Here is a 24,019-nt window from a genome sequence, read left to right as displayed (position 1 = left end):
GTTCCAGCGCTTGATGGACGGCGTGCTGCGTGACCTGCCGTTCCTTTTCGTTTACCTGGACGACATCCTCGTCGCCAGCACGTCCCGGGCCGAGCACCTCCTCCACCTCCGAACACTGTTCGGGCGCCTCAGCGAGCACGGCCTCATCGTCAACCCGGCCAAATGCCACTTCGGCACGACGGCCGTTGATTTTTTGGGCCACCACATCACCAAGAACGGGGCCGTGCCGCTGCCAACCAAGGTCGAGGCCATCACCACGTTCCCGCGTCCCCGCACCATAAAGGCCCTGCAGGAATTCCTGGGAATGGTGAATTTTTATCACCGCTTCGTGCCCCGCGCTGCTCAACTCATGCGGCCCCTCTACGAAGCCCTCCGGGGCAAGCCGGCCAAGCACGACATCGCCTGGTCCGCAGCAATGGATGCGGCCTTCCAAAGCTCAAAGCGGGCCCTCGCCGACGCAACACTGCTCGCTCACCCGGTGCTCAACGCTCCCACCGGCCTCACCACGGATGCCTCCGACTACACGGTGGGCGCCGTACATGAGCAATGGGTGAACGGGGTTTGGCAGCCACTCGCTTTTTTCAGCCGGCAGCTCCGGCCGAACGAGCTCAAATACAGCACGTTTGACCGGGAGCTCCTCGGTCTACACCTGGCCGTCCGCCATTTCCGCCACCTCCTGGAGGGCCGACCTTTCACGGCGTTCGTCGACCACAAGCCGTTGGTTTACGCCATGGCCAAGGTCACGGAGCCGTGGTCGGCCCGCCAACAGCGCCACCTCTCCGCCGTGTCGGAGTTTACCACGGACATCCGGCACGTCGCCGGCAAAAACAACGCCGTGGCCGACTGTCTTTCCCGGGCCAGCGCGAACGCGGTCCACCTGGGCGTGGACTTTGCGCTTATGGCGGCGGACCAAACCACCGACACCACGGTGCAAGCCCTCCGGGCGGCGGACACGGGCCTCCGCCTGGCCGACATCCCCTTCGCGGACACTGTCCTGCTCTGCGACGTCTCCCAAGGCCAGCCTCGCCCCATCGTGCCCGTCACCTGGCAACGCCGCATCTTCGCCTCCCTCCACGGCCTTTCCCACCCAGGCCGGAAAGCTGCCCAGAAGCTGGTGTCGGCGCGATTCGTCTGGCACGGCCTTCGTCGGGACGTCCGCGATTGGACCAGCACCTGCACGGCCTGCCAACGGGCCAAGGTCCACCGACACACCCAGGCCCCGCTGGCACCTTTCACCGTGCCCGAACGACGTTTCGACCACGTCAACGTGGATCTGGTGGGCCCCCTCCCCCCGTCACGGGGGTTCACACACCTGCTCACCATGGCGGACAGGACCACCAGGTGGCCGGAGGCCGTTCCCCTCGTCTCCACCACCACCGCCGACGTGGCGCAGGCTTTCATCGCCACCTGGGTCGCCCGCTTCGGCGCACCGGCGGACATCTCGTCAGACCGCGGACCACAGTTCACCTCCGAGCTGTGGGGCGCGGTCGCCCGCAACCTGGGGGTCAAGCTCCACCGTACTACGGCCTACCACCCCCAAGCAAACGGGTTGTGCGAGCGATTCCACCGCTCCATGAAGGCCGCGCTCATGGCCGGCCTTCAAGACGGCGGTTGGGCCGACTGGCTGCCGTGGGTCCTTTTGGGCCTCCGCACGGCCCCCAAGGAGGACCTCCAGGCATCCACCGCCGAGCTTGTCTATGGCCAGGCGCTACGCGTCCCGGGCGAATTCGTGCCCGACGATACCAGTCCCTGGTCCGCAGCTCACCAGCGCTCGGACCTCCAGGAGGCCGCCCGACGGTTTGCCCCCGTGCCAACATCCCACCACGGTGACCCCCAGTCCTACGTCCCCCCCAGCACTTCGCACAGCGGAGTATGTTTTTGTGCGTCACGACGCACATCGGGGGCCACTCCGGCCGCCATACGACGGGCCCTTCCGGGTGCTGCGACGGGACGACAAGTCGTTCGTCATCGACATCGGCGGCAGGTCGGACCGGATTGCGGTGGACCGCCTCAAGCCGGCGCACGTGGACGTCGACCACCCACCATGGGTGGCCCTTCCACCGCGGCGAGGCCGCCCCCCGTCCACGGTGCCCCCCACTCGACCGCCCACCACCACACCGGACCCCCTCCCACGACCCGCCAGGGGTCGCTTCGGCCGGGTCATCAGGACCCCCCTCAAATTGACCCTGCCGGTGCAAGTCGATTCTGGGGGGACGTGTGTAGCGGCTACCGCTGGGTTTTCACAATCGCCTTGCACCTATCAAGGACGCGGAGAGATCACCATGCCGGGCTCGTCCAGGACGCCCGGGCAGGCTCGCCCTCAACTTGCCAGGACGCAGCCAGGACGCTGGGCCACGCCCCCTCTCGCCTTTCCTGGGCAAACGCTCCGGGATAATATGTATATATATTGCTGCCCGATAAACGGGCTTTTCAGAGTGCCTGAGTGTTTGGTTTGAATAAAGCAACTCGGATGAATTCCAGCTTTTTTGTCGCGTCCATTCTTCCGATTGACGTGGGAGCCCCAGCTCCTTCAATAGCATGGACAATTGAACAAAGGATCTTTATTGTGGAATCTTTGCCACAAAGGCATTTAAACAGGCTCAAATACGATTCAGAAAGAAGTTCGAGACCAGTTAATTAGTGTGCGGCCATAAAGTAAAACATATGCTGTGGGGACTACGTTTCCCCAGTGACGGCCCTCTGGTAACTTGTACCTGATAGTGTTTGAGCCTGGGGAGTAACTGCTGAAATACCTCTATCCGGTTTCTTCACGACATCTTTGTTCTTTGTTCCTTGTTCCTTTCACACTTGTTTCTATTTTCACAGTTCTCTTTATTCATTCTAATTCTTGGTTTATTTTCTCCCTTTCCCTTTACTTATCTATCTGTCTCAGAGTAGCAACTTCATGCAGAATTCTTTTTTTTTCTGAAAGGCTCACTTGGCTTTGCCTGGATGGGTTTGAGAGTAGTGGAGCAGTGGCTGAAACCTGAATCCTATGCAGGTTCCTCCTGATGACTCAATCTTCGCTCTTTGCTTATTCGGATTCCTTCTGTTGACTCCAATGCAGTATTTGTTTTTCCACTTTAATATCATTCTCTTTGCTAACTCACTCCACTTCTGACCCCAAACCATCCCACTCCCATTCTCACTCTCCCTCCTAATAAAGTGCAGCACTCTCCTCCCACAACTCTCTCATCCTCTCTCCCCCTTGCCTCCCCCCCTCTTTCTAATGCTCCCACTAGGTTCGCCACCAGGACGTTGCCCAACCCCCTCCTTCCGCCCCCCCCCCCCCCCTGGTGCATCCTTAAACAGCCTTCGCCCTTCACCCTCTCAAACCCCGTACCCCACTGGAACTCCTCTCCAAATTTAACATCAATTCATTCATCCCTCCTCAATCCCTCACCCCTTCGTTCCCAAGCTAACATCTCCCCAACAACCTTCACCCCTCAATCATCGTATGGCCAAAAATCATTCAACACGCATTCGATCCTCAAGTTGAAATAAATCCCCTTCCTTTCCTCCCTGCATTTCTCTTTCAAATCACCACACATATATTTATCACAGTAAAAAGGCATTGCAGCGCTAAAATGAATGGCATCATGGTGGCATATCTGTCGAAGATTCTTCCAGAAAGAGGTGTACCACTCAATTGCGTGGATTTTTCTGGAAGGGTCTCAAAGACTTTGTGGGCTGAGGACCAATGAGAAGAAACCACAAATGGGTAGGAAGGACATCGGAGGCCTCCTGACCACACCCGCCTCTATAAAAACAAACTGAACCGCTGGGAGGAGACAGCAGTGCCTGGACAAGTCTCCACCTGAACGAGCTGTCAATTGCCACTGCCTGACGAGAGAGCTAACGCGAGAGTCCGAGGGCAGACAGCAGCATGAGAACTGTTGAACCCAGTGGTTCCCACCATTTTACAATGCATTCTGGCATGACATTCCCCATATCCTCCATTAGCCCTACCCCTACCTGTCCTTCACTTGTGACTGACACAGACTCATCTGTACAGGTATGGTGAGTCAGGAGTCGCAACCACGCTCTGCTCTTCCTCTAATCTTTTCATCTTTCTGTCTACTTGACCGGATGATTGATGGCGCGCCTGTCTCTTGTGTCTAGAAATAAGTAAGATTGGGTATGGGGCTCATGTGCTAATGGTAACTTATTTTCTTTGTGTCTTTGATTGCAGTATGTACTTCTTGTGAATGTTGATTTTAAATATGTGCTTTTGAATAACGTCACTTTACATATGTGCCCTGATCGTTCTTATAAACACGTTTGTGCTCACTGATTGCCAATTGTAAATAAATGTTTGTTTTATTGCTCAGGTAAACTGTGCTTTCAAGCCTGCCCGGTTGTCCTTTTCTGAAGGTGTATGAAGGGAAAGGTGTATGCTGCATGTGTGAGAAGTGTTATGATTTATGGGAGCGAGACATGGGTAATGAACGTAGAGCAGCAACGAAGGCTGGAAAGGGTGGATATGCGAATGGATTGGTGGATGTGCGGAGTATCGTTGAGAGAGAGGAAGACAAATGATGAATTGCAAAAGATGATGGGAATAGAGCCTGTGATGGATGCTGTGAAGAGCAACAGGTTGAGATGGTTTGGTTATGTGTTGAGGAAGGATGAAAGTGACTGGTTAAGAAGAGTGATGGAAATGAATGTAGAAGGAAGTAGAGGACGGGGAAGACCGAGAAAGACTTGGCTAAAGATGGTGGAAGAAGAAATGCGGGCAAAGGGGTTAACAAGGAGAGATGCAGAAAATATGGCAAAATGGAGAAGATTGTCATGGGGACCGCAAGGCTAACCCCCGCTCTAGCAGGGAAAATGGCCTTAAAATGCCTGTTGTTGTTTGTTGTTGTCATTGCCCCATTGGCAAGAACTAGTAACCTAATCCAAGAGGGCTTGGGTTACTAGTTTTCATTTTTTATTATCTTGTAAAAATTTCTGAAAAAAATTCCACTTTGTCATTATGGGGTATTATGAGTGGATCAGTGACAAAAAAAAATCTCAATTAAACCAATTTAAATTCAGGCTGTAACACAACAAAATGTGAAAAAGTCAAGGGGTGTGAATACTTTCTGAAGGCACTGTATATGTACTCGTTTATTTAATAACGATTTATTTATGGCATAAACATTAAACTTGTATCATGATACAAAGAAAAAGCTAAAAGTTTTGTTTCATGCACGGTAAGTTAAATAAGACTATGATTCCCATTAAACACAGCATGTATCCGTATGCACAGCCATTTCCCAAATTCCTCATTTTCATGCACCACTCAAACCAGGTTGAATGGTGGGAGGCAGGGGAGGGGAGAGAGCAGGCTTGGTGGAGGTAGAAGGCATGAATCTTACCAATTCATCCATCCTTCACGCATACACTAAAAAGTGAATTTGTGAACCAGGCATGATCGACACGGTATGGCATCTCTAAAATGAATGTAGCAGCAGGAGCCCCAGATCTAGCAATACTACAAATAGCGAAAAAAAACAAAAAAACAAGAACAGTTCCATCATTTTCCCTGCTGGAGACCTTCCACAAAAGTATCAGGTGGTACAGTTCAAAAACACACTTTTACCTCGTTGAACTGTCGAGGTGACAGGCCTGCAATCTGCAGGCTCATCTTCAGCTTTCCGCTTTGTGCCTTGTACTGCTGTGCAGGCCTCGATCCTACTGTCATTTCTTCTTACTGTGCCCAAAAAGACAAAAAACTATTGGTTTGAAACTTTCATATCATGTGCTCTGCATGCAGTCCATCCTGTTTTTCAAATTGAAAATATTGCCAAACTTCAAAATGAGTTGTGAATTATTTTTTTTAGATAACCCATTTTATCAGAAAAAAACAAGACAAAGTTGAGAATAATGAAATTAATTAATTCCTGTTGTAGTTGCTCAAAAATGGGAAATTTCATTCTTTCAGTTAAATCTGAAAAAAAAAATCTTTGATACTTCTTCACCACATACAATGCTGGTGAGAACAATTAATGCATGTACTGTACATTGTTAGTGGATAGAATATGAATGAATAATTACACTCGCCAACAAGACATTTTCATCAGATATAGCTCTTGCGATGCCGATTCCAAATCTGTTTTTGTTTTTTCTCTAGCACGTCTAGTTTTCGTGATGAGACCGATCAAATTTGAAAGGTTATGGCCTCAACAAAATAACCTTTCAATTTTGATAGGTCTCATCATGAAAATTAGACGTGCTTGAGAAAAACCAAAAACAGATTTGGAATCAGCATGAAAAAATGGTCTAGGAAAGTGTGTTTACACATTTGATGAGAGAAAAGAGTTCCATTTTGTCCACCAGTGTTATCGTATGAATACTTATGTGAGTCATAGTCACCTGAATCAAGTCATGGTCTAAAGCAGCGGTCGGGAACCTATGGCTTGCGAGCCATATATGGCTCTTCCGGTGACGGCATATGGCTCCCAGACAATTTTGAGTTGAAAAATAAAAAATAAAAAAAATAAAAATCAGTTTGGAACTGATTTTAAAATACTTGTGATATTTCTTAATAATACTGTGTTATTTTAAAGTAAACAGAAATTAGTTTTGAAGATAAATTTCACGGGTCACGGGTCACCCGTGGGTCGGGTCGGGAACCAATGGCTCGCGAGCATGTCCGCGTCATTGTAAAGGTGAAGAAATCAATTTTATCAGATAGCCAACTAGTTTATCCGCTTCAACCCTTGTAACGGAAAAGATGGCGAAAATAAAAAAAGACGATGATTACCGTGCATTCCAGGCTGCGTGGACAGAGGAATTTGCATTTGGTGAGAGAGCAGGATCTGCGGTATGTCTAATATGCAATGATAAAATTGCATCGATGAAACGGTCAAATATAAAGCGGCACTTCGATACGCACCATGCTTCATTTGCATCGAAATATCCAGCGGGGGACAGCAGGAAAAGGGCATGCGAGGAGCTACAGCGGAGAGTGCAGACGAGTCAGCAGCAACTACGTGTGTGGACCAAGCAAGGTGACGGGAATTCCGCTAGCTTTGCGGGTGCTTTGGCAATAGTAAGGAATGGAAAGCCATTCACAGATGGCGAGTATGCCAAAACATTCATGCTTGATGTGGCCAATGAACTGTTTGATGACTTCCCAAATAAAGACAAGATAATCAAACGAATAAAAGACATGCCCCTGTCAGCAAGAACTGTGCACGATCGTAGCATCATGATGGCAAATCAAGTCGAGGAAACACAAATTAAGGACATAAACGCCGGGACATACTTTTCTCTCGTGTTAGATGAGTCAACAGACGTTAGCCATCTATCTCAGTGCAGTATAATTGCCAGGTATGCTGCAGGTGACACACTGCGTGAGGAAAGCTTGGCTGTTTTGCCAATGAAAGGGACAACAAGAGGAGAGGATTTATTCACGTCTTTCATGGAGTTTGCTAAAGAAAAAAAACTACCGATGGATAAACTTATTTCTGTCTGTACTGATGGTGCACCCTGTATGTTGGGGAAGAACAAAGGATTTGTAGCGCTTCTCCGTGAACATGAAAAGAGAGCCATCCTAAGTTTTCATTGCATCCTGCACCAGGAGGCGCTTTGCACTCAGACGTGTGGCCAGGAGCTTGGTGAGGTGATGTCGCTGGTCATTCGAGTGGTCAACTTTATTGTTGCCCGAGCTTTAAATGATCGCCAGTTTAAAGCTCTGTTAGAAGAAGTTGGGAATCATTATCCCGGTCTGCTTTTACACAGCAACGTGCGTTGGTTGTCAAGGGGGAAGGTGCTCAGCCGTTTTGCAGCTTGCCTGAGTGAAATCCGGACTTTTCTTGAAATGAAAGGCGTCAAGCATCCTGAGCTAGACAACACTGACTGGCTCCTGCAGTTTCACTATCTCGTGGACATAACTGGCCATCTGAACCAGCTCAATGTGAAAATGCAAGGTATTGGAAATACAATCTCATCCCTTCAACAAGCAGTGTTTGCATTTGAAAGCAAGCTGGAAGTCTTTCTCAGGGACATTGAAACAGGTCGTCTTCTGCACTTTGAAAGACTGCAACAATTTAGAGATGCATGCTTAGCAAGTGACTCCACTCAACATCTGGATCTCCAGCAGCTAGCTGGCTTTACGTCCAATCTCCTGCAGTCATTCAAAGCACGTTTTGGAGAATTTCGTGCACGCACTGGTCTTTTCAAGTTCATCACTCATCCACATGAGTGTGCAGTGGACAAAATCGACCTGACATGCATCCCCGGAGTCTCTATCGGAGACTTTGAGCTGGAAGTTGTTGACCTGAAGGCATCAGACATGTGGATGAGTAAGTTCAAGTCACTTAATGGAGAGTTGGAAAGTCTTGCGCGACAGCGAGCAGAGCTGGCGAGGGAACACAAGTGGACAGAAATGAAAAATCTTCAACCTGAAGACCAGCTGATTCTTAAAACTTGGAACGAGCTTCCTGTGACATACCACACAATGCAGCGTGTGAGTATTGCCGTATTGACCATGTTTGGCTCTACATATGCATGTGAGCAGTCATTCTCGCATATGAGGAACATTAAGACCAACCTACGCTCACGTTTAACTGATGGAAGCCTCAACGCCTGCATGAAGCTCAACCTCACCACATATGAACCAGACTACAAGGCCATCAGCAAAACCATGCAGCACCAGAAGTCGCATTAAAAGTAAGACATATTTAATTTATTATACGTTAAAAATACTATATGGCTCTCAATGAAATATATTTAGAAATATTTGGCTTTTATGGCTCTCCCAGTCAAAAAGGTTCCTGACCCCTGGTCTAAAGAGATCTAACCGTTGAGTGCATGAGGATTCAAAATAATGCAAAGAGCTCAGCTGTCAATACGTGTGATATTTAATATTAAAATAATCAATTAAATCCCATAAATCGTTCAAACTCATGCAATGCAGCACACTAACTGCATCACCGATGTGTGAACCAAACGATCGTTCCCACAATTTGTGTCGCCATGTAATGGCAGAAAGTGATGTGAAGAAGATTCCGATACAGGGCCTCTGCCAATGATTGACTAAAGAACGAGATGGAATGGGGGTGGCGAGGTGATACTTGTGAAAGTACATTGTGAGTGTGTACAACTTGCTGAGGTTGAAGGTCATGTACTACATTTTCAACCAAACCTTTGATATCCTTATATGCAGTCATGCTCTGCGCGATGTCCTTCTTTCAGGAAAGAAAAAAGCGACGTTGCCGGATTGTTGGACTGCACCGTGTGGCCTTAAGCAATCAGAACTACCACGGCACGCTTCGACGTCACGACATCGACCGATATACCTCTGCCCACATTATTACATCATTATACATACTGTACTAAGTTTGATTTAAAATCCCTTCAACTGTTCTCAAGTATCACATTTTTACCTGGCATGACCTCTGACTGACTTTTAACGCAGAAACCGAATTAGTTCATCTTTGCATCATCGTATATATACAGTCAAACCCCGACAATCGCAGGGAAAACGTTCCTGAAAAATGCCACGAATGTCAGAAGTGTGAATCTGGGGACATTGTTTCAATGGGAAAAGTGAGAAATGGGAAAAACGTCGAGGGAAATCTGCAAACATCGATGGAAATCCGCAAACGTCGAGGGAAATCCGCAAACGTCGAGGGAAATCCGCAAACGTCGAGGGAAATCCGCAAACGTCGAGGGAAATCCGCAAACGTCGAGGGACATTCGCAAACGTCGAGGGACATCCGCAAACGTCGAGGGACATCCGCAAACGTCGAGGGAAATCCGCAATCGTCGAGGGAAATCCACAATCGTCGAGGGAAATCCGCAATCGTCGAGGGAAATCCGCAATCGTCGAGGGACATCCGCAAACGTCGAGGGAAATCCGCAAACGTCGAGGGAAATCCACGAATGTCGAGGAAAATCCACGAATGTCGAGGCATTATTTCAATGGGGAAGAGGACGACAGCTAATTGCATGAATAGATGCAGTGGGGTGTTTTCATCCGCTGTAGCGGGGAAAATGGCCTTAAAACGATCATTCATTCATTTTCATTCACAGTAACTCGTAGGGAATGATGTGTTAAGCAGCTGGTGAGATATCCCGTAAACATATGTTCACAGTGTGAATGGTGGGATATCTTGCGAAGCTATGTTCATAGTGTGAATGGTGGGATATCCCGCGAAGCTCGCTTATAGCGCTGCTGAAATATTTTTATGTGGCTGCGAAAATACGAAGCACGGGGCACCAAATGTAGAAGCACGTCATTCTTGTGGCTCAAGGAAGATATGTTTTTTGCGTATGTCCAGTTGCTATGTACATGGTTGTTGGAAGAACAGCTCGCAGCAGAATATGTCTTAGAACTGTGTCATGCTCACGGCTCGTGGAAAAATTTTTTTGCACCGATGAAAAACTGGCAATGTAGAAGCAGGTCACAATTTATCAATCGCGAATACGCAGAACCCGCAAGTGTTGAGGTCCAACTGTACATATACAAGTTTGGTCAATATCTCATCACGCGTTCACAAATTAGCTCGGTAACAGAATTTTTACCTCACGAGACGTCTGTTCTTTAATCTGCTGACTCCATAATCTAATCATTTAATCTTTTCCTCATTATATATACTTGTACCAAGTTTGACTTTGATCCCTTCAGCCATTCTTAAATTATTGTGGAAATGAAAACATATCACGAACAGACGGAGACACAGTCAGCTGGACAGACAACCCGAAAACATAATGCCTCCAGTGACTTCGTCAGCAGAGGCATAAAAATGGTAGAGTTACCAGCATCTTCATACCGAGAGCTGCAATGGACAATTCATTAAAATTGAACCTCTGGTGATAAAATAACTGCCAGTCCTACCAGGGTAAAAAGAATTTTTACGTTTTTTATATATATAAAAAAACAACATAAATTTGCTACTTAAACGACATACCTGAAATACATTATTTAGAATCATTATCTCCACCACCAAAGGTGGATGGAGGTTATGTTTTCACCACTGTCTATCGGCGAAGAGGATATCTCAAAAAGATGTGGATGGATTCGGGAAAAAAATTGATGGAGAGGTTCATTGTGTGAAAAGGACAGAACAATTAGATTTTGGTGAAGATCCGCAACCGCATCTGGATATGAGAATTTTTAAGTGATTCTTCACTATCGAGTCATACAGTGGGGGGGGGGGGGGGGGGGGGGGAAATGACATACAGCACGATATCCCAAAAAGTTGTGGATAGATTCAGACGAAAGTTCGTGGAGTGTTTGGGTGTGTGACAAGAAATAATAATTCAATCTTGGTGAAGATTCAAATCCAGATCTGGAACAGAGAATTTTAAAAGTGATTCTTCACCATTGACTGAAAGGGGCTAGAACCGATATATTGGACGATATCTCAAAAGGTTAAGGATGGATTGGGGAAAAAAACTTGGTGGAGAGGTTGGGTGTGTGTGATAAGGACGAATCGATTCGATTTTGGTGAAGATCCGAATACGATAATTTTTATGTGATTCTTTACCAGAGTAATAGGGCCAAAAACTATATATAGCATGATATTTCAAAATGTGTGGATGACTTATGCCAAAACTAGGTAGATGAGTTAGTTCGGTGACAAGAACAAGCTGACTAGATTTTGGTTCACGTCCAGATCCAGATCTGGCCGACCAGTGGGATACAAAACGTGAACTGTTCAGCCTTGTGGAAGGAAGTATGCTCTCGAGCGAATGCCTGTACAGTCAATCATGTTATTATATTACATACTCCATATATAATGACAATACCTGTGGCAAAATAATGGATGCACATATCAACTGAGAGTTTACAAACACATATTTCAGTACTACTCATGCTATACAGTCAGGTATTTCTCTGTAAAAGTTGTTTTATTTACAACCTCACAATTTCTTTCACGAGCCTCGATCTTTTATACAAAAAAAAAAAAAAAAAAAAAAAAAAAAAACCTGAAGAATCCTGGTTCGCTTCTGCCTCTGAAGACAATTCATCCTCCTCGTACAAGGTTGGGACTGGTTTTGCAGTGGATACACCTGAAAGAGAAATCAAAATGTTGATGAAAAAGTAAGTATATTTTTACTTCCTTTACTGAATTCAATATCATGAGAGGACTTTAAATGTACAAAAAAAAACAACCAGATGGAAGACAATAAAGGGAGAATCATGAAATAAAAATAAAAAGGAAAAGTAAGGCCAAATTAAATGTGCAGAAAAGTATTGGAAGGTGAGGGGTGGAGGGTTGAATAAGGTAAGGGTGGGAGAGTGGAGAAATGGAAGAACTGGAACAAAAGAAACATAATCAACCATATATACATGCAATATCCTGATGCCTTATACAGTATTTACATATTAAGAAGACTTATGGAGACCAGCAACATATTGACTGCACATACATAAATACACACCTATACACATTACATACATACCGCTCTAGCGGGGAAAATGGCCTTAAAACGATCATTCATTCATTCATTCATTCACACATTGCCTACATACAGTGCATTCAGAAAGTATTCAGACCCCTTCACTTTTTTCACATTTTGTTATGTTGCAGCCTTATGCTGAAATCGTTTAAATTCATTTTTTCCCTCATCAAGATCTACACTCAATACCCCATAATGACAGAGAAAACAGGATTTTAGAAAGTTTTGCAAATTTATTGAAAAAAACAAACTGAAATATCACATTTACACAAGTATTCAGACCCTTTGCTATGACACTTGAAATTTAGCCCAGGTGCCTCCCATTTCTCTTGATCATCTTTGAGATGTTTCTACACCTTGATTGGAGTCCACCTGTGGTAAATTCAATTGATTAGACATGATTTGGAAAGGTACACACCTGTCTATATAAGGTCTCACAGCTGACTGCATATCAGAGCAAAAACCAAGCCATGAGGTCGAAGGAACTGCCTGCAGAGCTCAGAGACAGGATTGATTCGAGGGACAGATCTGCGGAAGCCTACAAAAAAAATTCTGCTGCATTGAAGGTTCCCAAGAGCACAGTGGCCTCCATAATTCTTAAATGGAAGAAGTTTGGAACAAGCAGGACTCTTCCTAGAGCTGGCCGCCCGGCCAAACTGAGCAATCGGGGGAGAAGGGCCTTGGTAATAGAGGTGACCAAGAACCCAATGGTCACTCTGGCTGAGCTCCAGAGATCCTGTGTGGAGATGGGAGAAACTTCCAGAAGGACAACCATCACTGCAACACTCCACCGATCTGAGCTTTATGGCAGAGTGGCCAGACGGAAGCCTCTCCTCAGTGAAAGACACATGAAAGCCCACAGAATCTTGTTTCTCACAGTCTGAGAGTCCTTTAGGTGCTTTTTTGCAAACTCGAAGCGGGCTTTCTGTATATATTGTTGCGGTTTTGTGAATAAAGGATAACCCCCCTCGTAGGTAGACGCACCACAACATGTAGCTTCGCTTTAGTTCAGTTATTTCTTAGTAAATGTAAGCATAGTCTCCTTTCCTGTGTTAGTTTGCGTTGAGCAGGCCAGTAAGTGTAGGCCTCAATTGGGCTACAATGCCATGTGCTCGGCCTGGAACAAGTCTGGCAAGGCCGAAGGGAGGAGCTGCAGGGAGTAGCCGGTAAGCAGCGAGCCGCCAATCAGAGCTCAAGGGGAGTGGCTCACAACGGCGGCGAGAGGAGGGGCTTGGAACATTCGGGTAGGACCGGGGAGGGGCTATATAAAACCCTGCCTCGAGCCCCCCGCGTCAGAGAGTCGCCCCGAAAGAGTCGGAGAGAGAGTCCGAACGAGTGAGTCACCCAAGGTTTGTGGTTGGTTCATAGTGAGAAAGAGACATTGTCGTAGCACGAGTAAAGTGCCTGGCTGGTTATAGTCGGTGTACACAAACTCTCCCCGTGCCCTGTGCTCTGCTGCTGCCTGTATTAATCGCGCTGTGTGAAGACGACCCATTCCGGGCCACAGACACGCGATCTCCTTGCCTACGCTCCCAGCACACGTGCCGTGAACAACCTAGGTCCACGCCGGGCGAGCTGTCCGGAGTGAACGGCGCCAGGACGCGTTTGGGCGCGAGAACTTGTTCTTCCTCCTTTTCCCCGCGTGAGTGAGTGGGCCCTTTGTCTGGGAATAAGTTAAAACTGTTAAGCATTTGCTCTGTGTCTCTTCGCCCTGTACATCGTAAATAAACCTGTTCTTCCTTCTATTTGATCGTCCCCGTCAATTCCATCTATTGGCCTAGCATCGCACGAATAAAACCGCTCGAATCGGGTTCAATAAAAGTAACGGCACGAGTAACGTGATACGCAAACCGCTCGGCGTACTCGATTAGCATGGCTTGTGCGAGGTCCGGTCCCCGTTTTCGTGGCAGCGTGGGTACCAAAGGTACGTGTGGAATCGACCCGATACCCTTTTCCATGCTCGCTACGGGAGTGGCGACTCGACCTCGTGGACACGAAGACACGAGGGGGAAAAGGGGTTTAACCCTCCCCCCACTCTGTACGTCGACGGGCTTCGAGAGATCCGCAACAATATATATATATATACAGTGCGTATTAAAAAAAGGTAATCCGAATTCAAGGGGTTAATATGCAAAGGTTATTTATTTTGACAATTTACATGTGGTTTACTAATTAAGAGGAGATCCTCAGCTTTCCAATGATACCTTCCATGCATCATTGTTGTCACACATGACCGAGTACATGTTCATTGAAAATGACAAGTTCAAATTGCATTTTTACAAGTTTGGCTAATCGATGCGAGTCAGGATAATTAGTGCAAAATTAACGCCAGATGTGAACTTTTCTCAGGAATGATTGGCCTTTATGCACCCACACCTTCAACATGTCCACCTCCCCTTTCAACACAAAGCTCACAGCGGCGGAGCATGCCCTGGACTGCTCGTTTCACCATAGTCGGGTCATTGCGCAAAGCATCCACTTCATGTCGAATACGGCCCTGCAATTCGTCAAGATCACGGGGAGGAGTTACGAACACATTGTTCTTTAAATGTCCCCAAAGGAAATAATCACATGGTGTGAGGTCAGGTGATCTTGGCAGCCATTCCACTGCATGATTGAGGGTGATGACTCGGTCTCCAAAGAGTTCCCTCAGTCGATCTCGGACAGTGATAAGACGATGTGCTGGGGCGCCGTCTTGGGTCCACCAGAGATATCTGAAGACACCACGAACCTGTTGATCAAAGTTCTCCTCCAGCTGCTGTAAAACGTCATCATTGATCATCTGCAGATACCTGTTACCATTGACATTCCTTTGAAAGAAAAATGGTCCGATCACCTGACCACTTCCACAAAGTCCCAACCAAACAGTCCACTTTTTTCGATTCATGTTGGTGTCAAAATTAAATTCCGGGGGTTGTCCTGTCGGTGCATATTCAAGAACATTATGGGTATTGACCTTGCCATCCATGGCGAAAGCAGCTTCGTCGCCGATAACAAGATACCGCAGGAAATTGACATCTGCTTTGCAACGTGCTATTAACCATCCGGCAAGCACCAGCCTCCTGGCAAAATCCCCTGGCGTAAGGTGATGCCGGATGTGAATCCGATATGGATGTTGATGGAGGTCCAGTCTTGTGATTCGGTTGAATGTTGCCGAAAGCAATCCCGTCCCAGGATGCTCCAAAACTTGCTGCCTTACTGCTGCAATGTTCATTTCCGATCGCCCAGTGCCCCTCCTACCAGAATTCTCCTTGTTGCGGTTGAGGCTAGTGCCATGCTCTTGGTATTTTCTAACATTCGCCTATATGGTTTTGGCTGCCGGAGGCTCCCGTTCTAGGAAACATTCCCTGAACACATCACGAGTTCGCTGCCAACTTCCAGTTTGGTGAAAGGTTGTAACCACGAAGGTCCGCTGATCAGTCCTAAGTTGAACCATCTTTTCAATGACTCAGACTGTCTCTAAACCCATACACTGGAGGCCCATCTTAAATACCCATCTTAAACAAAGGATGACGCAACCGACGATTACCAGACCAGCTTAACAATTTTACATAATCAACTTGGCAGTCGACAAGTAATGCGTCCATTTCAAACTGTCTTGCACCGATTAGCCAAACTTGTAAAAATGTGTTTTGAACTTGTCATTTTCAATGAACATGTACCCGGTCATGTGTAACAGCAATGATGCATGAAAGGCATCAATGGAAAGCTGAGGATCTCCTCATAATTGGTGAACCACTGGTAAATTGTCAAACTAAATAACCTTCGCATAGTAACCCCTTGAATTTGGATTACCTTTTTTTTGATACGCACTGTATATATGTAATGGCACAATATTCGCTAACTTTTGTGTCTGCAGTTTATTCATTCTTCTGGCTTGCAAAGTAGTCATACCATGAAAGTATCCTTGTTATATGATATGTGTATATGTATAAAGATATAAAAGAAATAAATAAATAAACTTTGATGTGTGTATTGTGTGTTTTATTCACTATTTTTATTGCGAACATTAGCCCAAAATGGCATCCAAAAATGGGACATCACGTGACAAGTATTGTTGAAAATGAAAAATAAAATATGTACAGGATATTGTCTTCGTTTACATTTTGACCCTAGTTTGGTTGTGGATGAAAGAAATATATCCACAAACAATCACTTCCGGAAAGGTGGTTACCTAATCAATAAATCGATCAGACTGTTACCGGGAACGGACGTTACCTCCGTGTCCATTGAACTTTCACAGTTTGGTTAATCAATTATAACAATTCCTAACTATCTGTAGAATACTGACTACGTGATGAACACTTCTTGCATTGAATACTTTTCCTTAGTATTCACACAAGTTCTGAAACCCTGACCTTGGGGATGAAAATTTAAAACTTTCGCCGAAGATAATATCCGTGTCCACTTTGTAACGTACGTAGAACTCCCTTAGGCTTTTACACCGCGAAAGCAAAAGACGGGTTTTCAAGCCTCGTGGGGTGATGGAATGCCTATCACTCATCATCCAATCAGATAGATGCCTGAAGCAGCCGCCAGTTCCGAACGAACGCTGAAATATGAAACGCATTTGATGATTTGAATGAATGATGATGCGTTTGAATGATGATTACTTATAATTTTGGTTTTTACAGAATGGAGGCAACGCGTTACCACCTGAGACTGAGACTAAAGCAACCAAAAGAATCGCAGCCAACAGCACCAGACGTGAAATCAGTGAAAGCGAAAAAGAGTAAAGCAGAGCGTCAAAGAGATTGGAGAAGAAATATGAAAGTTAATCCACAACGCTATGCAGACTTCAAACAAACGGAAAGTTTGCGGGTAAAGTTGCACCTAATTAGTCTGAGTGAAGAAAAGCAAGCACAATACAGGGAGAAAACACGGTTGCGAGTCCAGCGGTATCGTGCTAAAAAGAAGCTGGAGTTGGATGGAAGTCATGCAACCACAAACAAGTACACACCCAAAACGCGTTTTGGGAAAGAACGCCAGCGAGAAATCTGGAGACAGCAGAAAACCAAGCAGAGGGGAAAACAAACGGCACAAGCAAGAAGAAGATCAAATGAAAGACGTAGGCAGCTCTATCAGGAGAAGAAGGAACGATTGCAGAAATCCAACAGTGCCAGTACAAATAAAACACCGGATCAAACACAGCCTTCGTGCTCCAAGGAGGCCCTACGCAAAGCAGTGTACCGTGCTAAGAAAGGGATGCCAAAAAGTGGAGATCAGTACGCGGCAGTCCTCTCACAACTTATAATCAAGACCACTCCAAGAAGAAAACAGAGACTGAAACAGCATGGCATTATTGAAAGTCCAAGATGCAGGAAATTCTTGCAGTTTGCAGGCGAGGCAATACATGCTCTCAAAATGACAATTGTCCAGGTAAACAAGAAACGAAACTGTTCTTTTTCACTGTTTTCTTCATTCCACCCCCCCCCCCCCCCAAAAAAAAGACGATGTACAGTACAGCACATCTCGTGTTTGAAACTTTCATATAAATAAGTTGACATGTTCAATAAACTGTTGTTTGCTTGAACTTGTGACTTTTGGTGTCCACCGTCATTATTGTAACTTACGTAGACGCAAGTGTTAATATGTCTATGGTTTGCCAAATAAAATTGATGTTAATGAGCTCAGTTACATTTGTCTGTGTGTGTGTGTGTGTGGTTGACATATTTGTAAATAAAGGGTGCTTTGAAAGTGCAGCAATGTAGTTTAGCAGAGACCTTTGATACACCATACTACGTAAGTTACGGTGTCCACTTGATGTATTTGTGATAAAATTAAGCAGTTTTATATTTTCTCGGCATTCATAGGTATATTATCATGAGGCACTCTTAACATTATTAACAATCATTAACAACCCCTGCAAATGTGTTGTTTCAGGGAGATATAGAGGGAAAGTGGACACCATGTAACTTACGTAAAAAAAAGCAGCTTTTTCATGATTGAGGCCATTTCATGAACAGTATGAACATTGCATTATCTTCTTGGGCTTTTTTTCTGATTGAGGACACATCCATCTGTTAAGTAAAAATTACAAGAACACTAAATGGAAGTATTTATTTTGCAACCCTCGTGTCCCACTTTTGATAGCGAGTATTGTGCCATTACATATACTAGGGCATGCCCGTACTATATCTATATCTAAAATTATATCCCCCCCTCTATTTACATGAAATGGTTTGGTCCATGAAATGTTTTGGTCCATTCGCAACGCCAAAGCGAACGGCGAACGCTTTACATGAAATGGTTTGGTGCATGAAATGTTTTGGTCCATTCGCAACGCCAAAGCGAACGGCGAACGGCTTGCGAGTACAGTGACAATCCCCCCCCCCCCCCCCCCTCTATTTAGATGAAATGGTTTTTATTAGTTTTAAAACATAGTTTAACGCCAACATAGCGGCAACATAGTTTGCAAACGTGAAATAAATGAATACGCTCTCAAATGTGCCATCCGAGGCAGAGTGTGTCCGCCACGTTCGGCACACGCGATAGCTCGCTGCTCTCTGATTGGTTGAATCGTTTTTTGGACATAGCTCGGTAAGTAATTGTCCGATTAATATGAAACCTTGAAAAGGCACATCCTCGGGTCCCCAGCAATATACCTGGCAAGTTTAAAGTATATCGGACCCGTGGTTGTCGAGAAACAGCGGTCACAGACAAACGTACAAACAAACACACAGAGATTACTGGAATTATAGATAGATATATATATATATTGTTACGGCCCGCGGATAAGGATGTTGGTTTGCCGAGCGGATGGCACCGCGACCTAACAGTTACCCCGATTAACCCGATCCCCGAACGTTGGCCGGATCGCGCCACAGCTATTCAATAGGGAAAAGACAAAATATACACGGATGTGAAGAGAAGTAAGAAGCCGAAAAAAAAGGTTGAAAATACTACTAAATTTATTCCTTTGGTGTACAGGCTCAAAATAACCAAGGAGAAGGAAAGATAAGAAAATAATATACAGAAGATTTTAGAGACACAGTGAAAATCGCTAGCTTATCTAAACAGACTTAATTAATACCCAGGACAGAACAAACGAAGACGACTCACACGGGGAATGATGATAGGAATGGCGGAGGTGGATGGCTTGGAGGGGGGGAGGCCGGTCCAAGGGGTCCTGCAGCACGATCGGTGCGTTTAGCAGCCGCCGTTCCTTCGCGGCCCTGCTCAAAACCGCCGTCCAGGCCCCAAGCGGCTGTTGAGTGTTGTTGCTGCTGTGGCCGCCGCTGCTGCTGCTGCTGTGGACGTCGCGTGCTTTGCCAGGACTACAACAGGCTTTGTGCTTCCCTGGATGATGATCTCCTTGGATGTTCTCTATGTTCTCTTGGTCCAACAACTCTTTCTCTTTCTTGGTCCGACCACTCCTCACCATCGACAACCCAACGCAACCAACGCAACCACTGACCACCACAACGCAACCAACGCAACCACTGACCACCACAACGCGCGCGCTTTTATAACGCCTCCGGCGATCAAGCCGCCGGCCTTCAGGACACGCCCATCGGTGTGCTCACCTCGGCCCTGGTTGGTCACGCGACCCTCTGGCTCCGCCCTTGATGACGACGGGTGGGCACGCCTTTCTTCCCCAACCTTGCCTCGTGGCCAATGGTGGTTGAAGAAAACCGCCCAAAATGCAGTTGGCCATTTAAATGAAATGAAAGGGGATCTACTCTTATTTCACTTGGTGCAATGGAGTATTTCAATTAATGGGAGACACAGCCTTACCCTAACACACATAATAAGGATATAAGCTACTGAACAAGGGTATTATAGTGTCCTTCAATGTATGCTTTATGGAAATAACTACCGGAACGCCCTTTGACCTTTATACAACAGACTGGAGGCAGGAAGGCGATATTTTACAACAATTTACTATACAATAAAAACACAATAAAAAAACACAATCCTCATTTCCACAACAATATATATATATATATATATATATATATATATATATATATATATATATATATATATATATATATATATATATATATATATATATATATATATATATATATATATATATATATATATATATATATACTGAAACGCAAAAGAAACTTACCACCTTTGAAACCTTTAAATATCAACAATAACACTGCGTGTAGTAAATGTGTGAACTTATTTGTGGACAATAGTGTCCTCACTGTCAGACAAAACGGTCATGGATGGTCACTTGAACCTTCAATGGTCACTTCATAGCACAGCTGTTGAACAGCCGTTTTGACTGTCAGTGATTAGCCAAGAGGTACGGGATGATTTTAATGAGCTGCACGTGATGTCTTGATATTGGCTTTAAAAAGGCCAGTGCAAAATGGGCATTTTGACCGAAAAATTTGACCATTTTGACCAACTTCAAAAAGACCGAAAACACGAAAGAAACTTACCACCTTTGAAACCTTTAAATATCAACAATAACACTGCGTATAGTAAATGTGTGAACTTATTTGTGGACAATAGTGTCCTCACTGTCAGACAAAACGGTCACGGATGGTCACTTGAACCTTCAATGGTCACTTCATAGCACAGCTGTTGAACAGCCGTTATGACTGTCAGTGATTAGCCAAGGGGTACGGGATGATTTTAATGAGCTGCACGTGATGTCTTGATATTGGCTTTAAAAAGGCCAGTGCAAAATGGGCATTTCAATCAACATGCCACGATTGTCAAGGGATCAACGGCAGCGTGCCCTGGGCATGCTGCAAGGTGGACTGAGCTACCGTGAGGTGGCACGTCGCCTTGGCTGTTCACACCAGACGATATCGGCCCTGGTGGACAGAGACACCCTCCACAACTCTGCAGATGACAGACCTCGATCAGGGAGGCCAAGAGTCACCACTGCAAGGCAGGACAGGCAGATGGTCCGAAGTCAACTGCGGGATCGATTCCGTCCAGCATCCCGCACTGCGGCAGAAACTCCGGGGCGTGCAAACCCACGGATCTCCAATGATACTGCACGAAGACGACTGCATGACTATGGTCTGACTGCCAGAAGACCATACAGAAGCCCCGTGATGACGGTTGCCCATCGCCGCAACCGTCAGAGATGGTGCCAGCAGCATCAGCGGTGGACCTTGGCGCAGTGGAACGAGGTCGCTTTCAGCGATGAGTCAAGGTTCTGTGTGGACAGTCCTGATGGGCGTGAGTGTGTCTGGAGAAGAACTGGCGAGCGATATGCCGATTGTTGCGTGCGTCAAGCCAACAGGTGGGGTGGCCCAAGTGTGATGGTGTGGGCAGCCATATCAGGCCGGTACAGGATGCCACTGGTGGTTGTGGATGGGAATCTTAACGCCCAGCGGTATGTGGATAACAACCTGCGACCTCATCTGCTGCCATTCCTGCTAGACCACCCAGAACTGAGAACCTTTCAGCATGACAATGCTCGTCCCCATGCTGCTCGCTTTACCACTGCATTTCTCCAAGGCGAGAACATCAACACCATGCAGTGGCCTGCGCTCTCCCCTGACCTGAATCCCATCGAGCACCTGTGGGATGAGCTTGGGAGACGCGTAGTTGGCAGGGCCAGGACACGGGCAGAGCTGCTTCAGACATTGAGGACTGAGTGGGACAGAATCCAGCAGCAATCCATCCAAAGACTGGTAGGCAGTATACGCCGACGATGCACTGCCTGTATCCAAAACAATGGTGGCCATACACGCTATTGAAAGGGGACTGACATTGCACCCTGTGCTGTTCTGTACTGTAGAACAAACTGATGAGATGGTGTATCTTGGTCAAAAACTTGACATGTCATCAATAAAATGCCAATGTTTCAATTAGCAATTGTTGGTTTGTTTTATTTTGAACTGTTACAATTTTATTACATTTCAAACAAGTGGTAAATTTCTTTTACGTTTTTGGTCTTTTTGAAGTTGGTCAAAATGGTCAAAATGGTCAAATTTTTCGGTCAAAATGCCCATTTTGCACTGGCCTTTTTAAAGCCAATATCAAGACATCACGTGAAGCTCATTAAAATCATCCCGTACCCCTTCGCTAATCACTGACAGTCAAAACGGCTGTTCAACAACTGTGCTATGAAGTGACCATTGAAGGTTCAAGTGACTATCCGTGACCGTTTTGTCTGACAGTGAGGACACTATTGTCCACAAATAAGTTCACACATTTACTATACGCAGTGTTATTGTTGATATTTAAAGGTTTCAAAGGTGGTAAGTTTCTTTTGCGTTTCAGTATATATACAGTCCGTATCAAAAAAAAGGTAATCCAAATTCAAGGGGTTTATATGCGAAGGTTATTTAGTTTGACAATTTACCTGTGGTATATATATATATTTACACCAACCATAAGTACATTAAAGCAACTAGTGAGGTACCCGTGCTACGCACGGGTGGGAGACCGCAAGCAAACAGACAATGCAGAAACGGTGAATGCTAAAGCATGAAACCAATAAATTCCACATTACTGTGGCACCTTCAGTCGCATGTCAGACATGGACAGCAAGTTTGTGAAGGACTTCCATGAAAAATGTACCTGTTCGCAAACAAACAGGTACGTGTGTTCCATTCCCAGTCAATGGCGAATCTGCATATGGCGATCCACGAATTCACGTTTCGAAAGTAGAAACCGTCATGGCATTCCGTCATTCACTTGAACTCCATATCTCTTTTTTTCATTCCAAACAGCATAACTCCAATCACAAATTAAATAACATTAATATAAAAAATAAACTTTTAACAACATTCGTGACATAAACAAATATTTAAATCCTGAAGTGAAGTTCTGTACGGTTGGGTGCACACAATTCCGAATTCAAAATCGTAATTGTATTCACTCAATTCCAATCATCAATTGATACTTTAACAAAACGATTAACACGATTAACGATTTAACATTACGATTGAATGACGGTTGTATTGTATTGGGATATTATCAAAACCGCGCATTGCCGTCATCTGTCCACTTCCGGATTCGCTGCAGGTTCGTAATTCTCATCAAAATCTAAACAGTATTTGTCGAATTTCAACAAAAGCCACATCACTGTTCATATCGGTAAATATTATTCCATCGTGTTTGGAAAAACTGGAAAATTGGAAAACTTGGAAGAATTGGAAAAACAATATAGCCTATTTTACTCCTGGGGGTAGTAGGATTACCCACCCAAAATATCGTTGCGATCGGTTCAGCCGTTTTTGCGGTACCTTCGAACGGACAGACGGACATTTGGTGAATTATAGTAAGATGAAACGAAACGGTTCCAGAAGTACCATGGCAAGCAAATTACCAAAATAAACCATGAGATTTATACAAACTACAAAAATATTACCAGTTCGTTCTCACGAACCTCACACGACCCTTCTGACACCAAGTATTGGTGAATTCATCAAGATGGTTTACATCCATCACCCCGTTAATTCACCCCAGATCCACTTTTTTGAAATTCCGACTTCTTTCCTGGAAGTCCTAGCAGTGTCCATGTGTTTTATACCTCTCCCACCTCCCCCCCTTCCCATTCCCATGCCTCCTCCCCCCAAGCCCTCTCCCTCCCACAGATCTCCCGATGTCCCTGGTCTCAAATGTTGTACTTGTGTGCTTCCCTCTATCTCCTCATCTTGTCTCCCGCTCTCTTTATCTTATGTTTTATGTGTCA

At 45.6% G+C, this 24,019-nt stretch overlaps 1 protein-coding gene across 2 annotated transcripts in view; it reads right to left on the bottom strand.

Moving 5' to 3' along the window:
- ILKAP (ILK associated serine/threonine phosphatase) overlaps positions 1 to 24,019 on the bottom strand; it is a 153,671-nt gene that overhangs the window by 84,243 nt on the left and 45,409 nt on the right. For both annotated transcript variants that reach the window (XM_078768231.1, XM_078768232.1), the window contains exons 2-3: positions 11,923 to 12,006; positions 5,585 to 5,695 (exon numbers count right to left, since the gene is read on the bottom strand). In XM_078768231.1, coding sequence (XP_078624357.1) covers positions 5,585 to 5,695; positions 11,923 to 12,006 — 195 coding nt within the window. The remainder of the gene's footprint in view (positions 1 to 5,584; positions 5,696 to 11,922; positions 12,007 to 24,019) is intronic.

Source organism: Myxine glutinosa, chromosome 14, assembly GCF_964187855.1.
Source record: "Myxine glutinosa chromosome 14, kmMyxGlut1.1, whole genome shotgun sequence".
Classification (NCBI taxonomy): domain Eukaryota; kingdom Metazoa; phylum Chordata; class Myxini; order Myxiniformes; family Myxinidae; genus Myxine; species Myxine glutinosa.
This window is presented reverse-complemented; position numbering and strand designations above follow the sequence as displayed.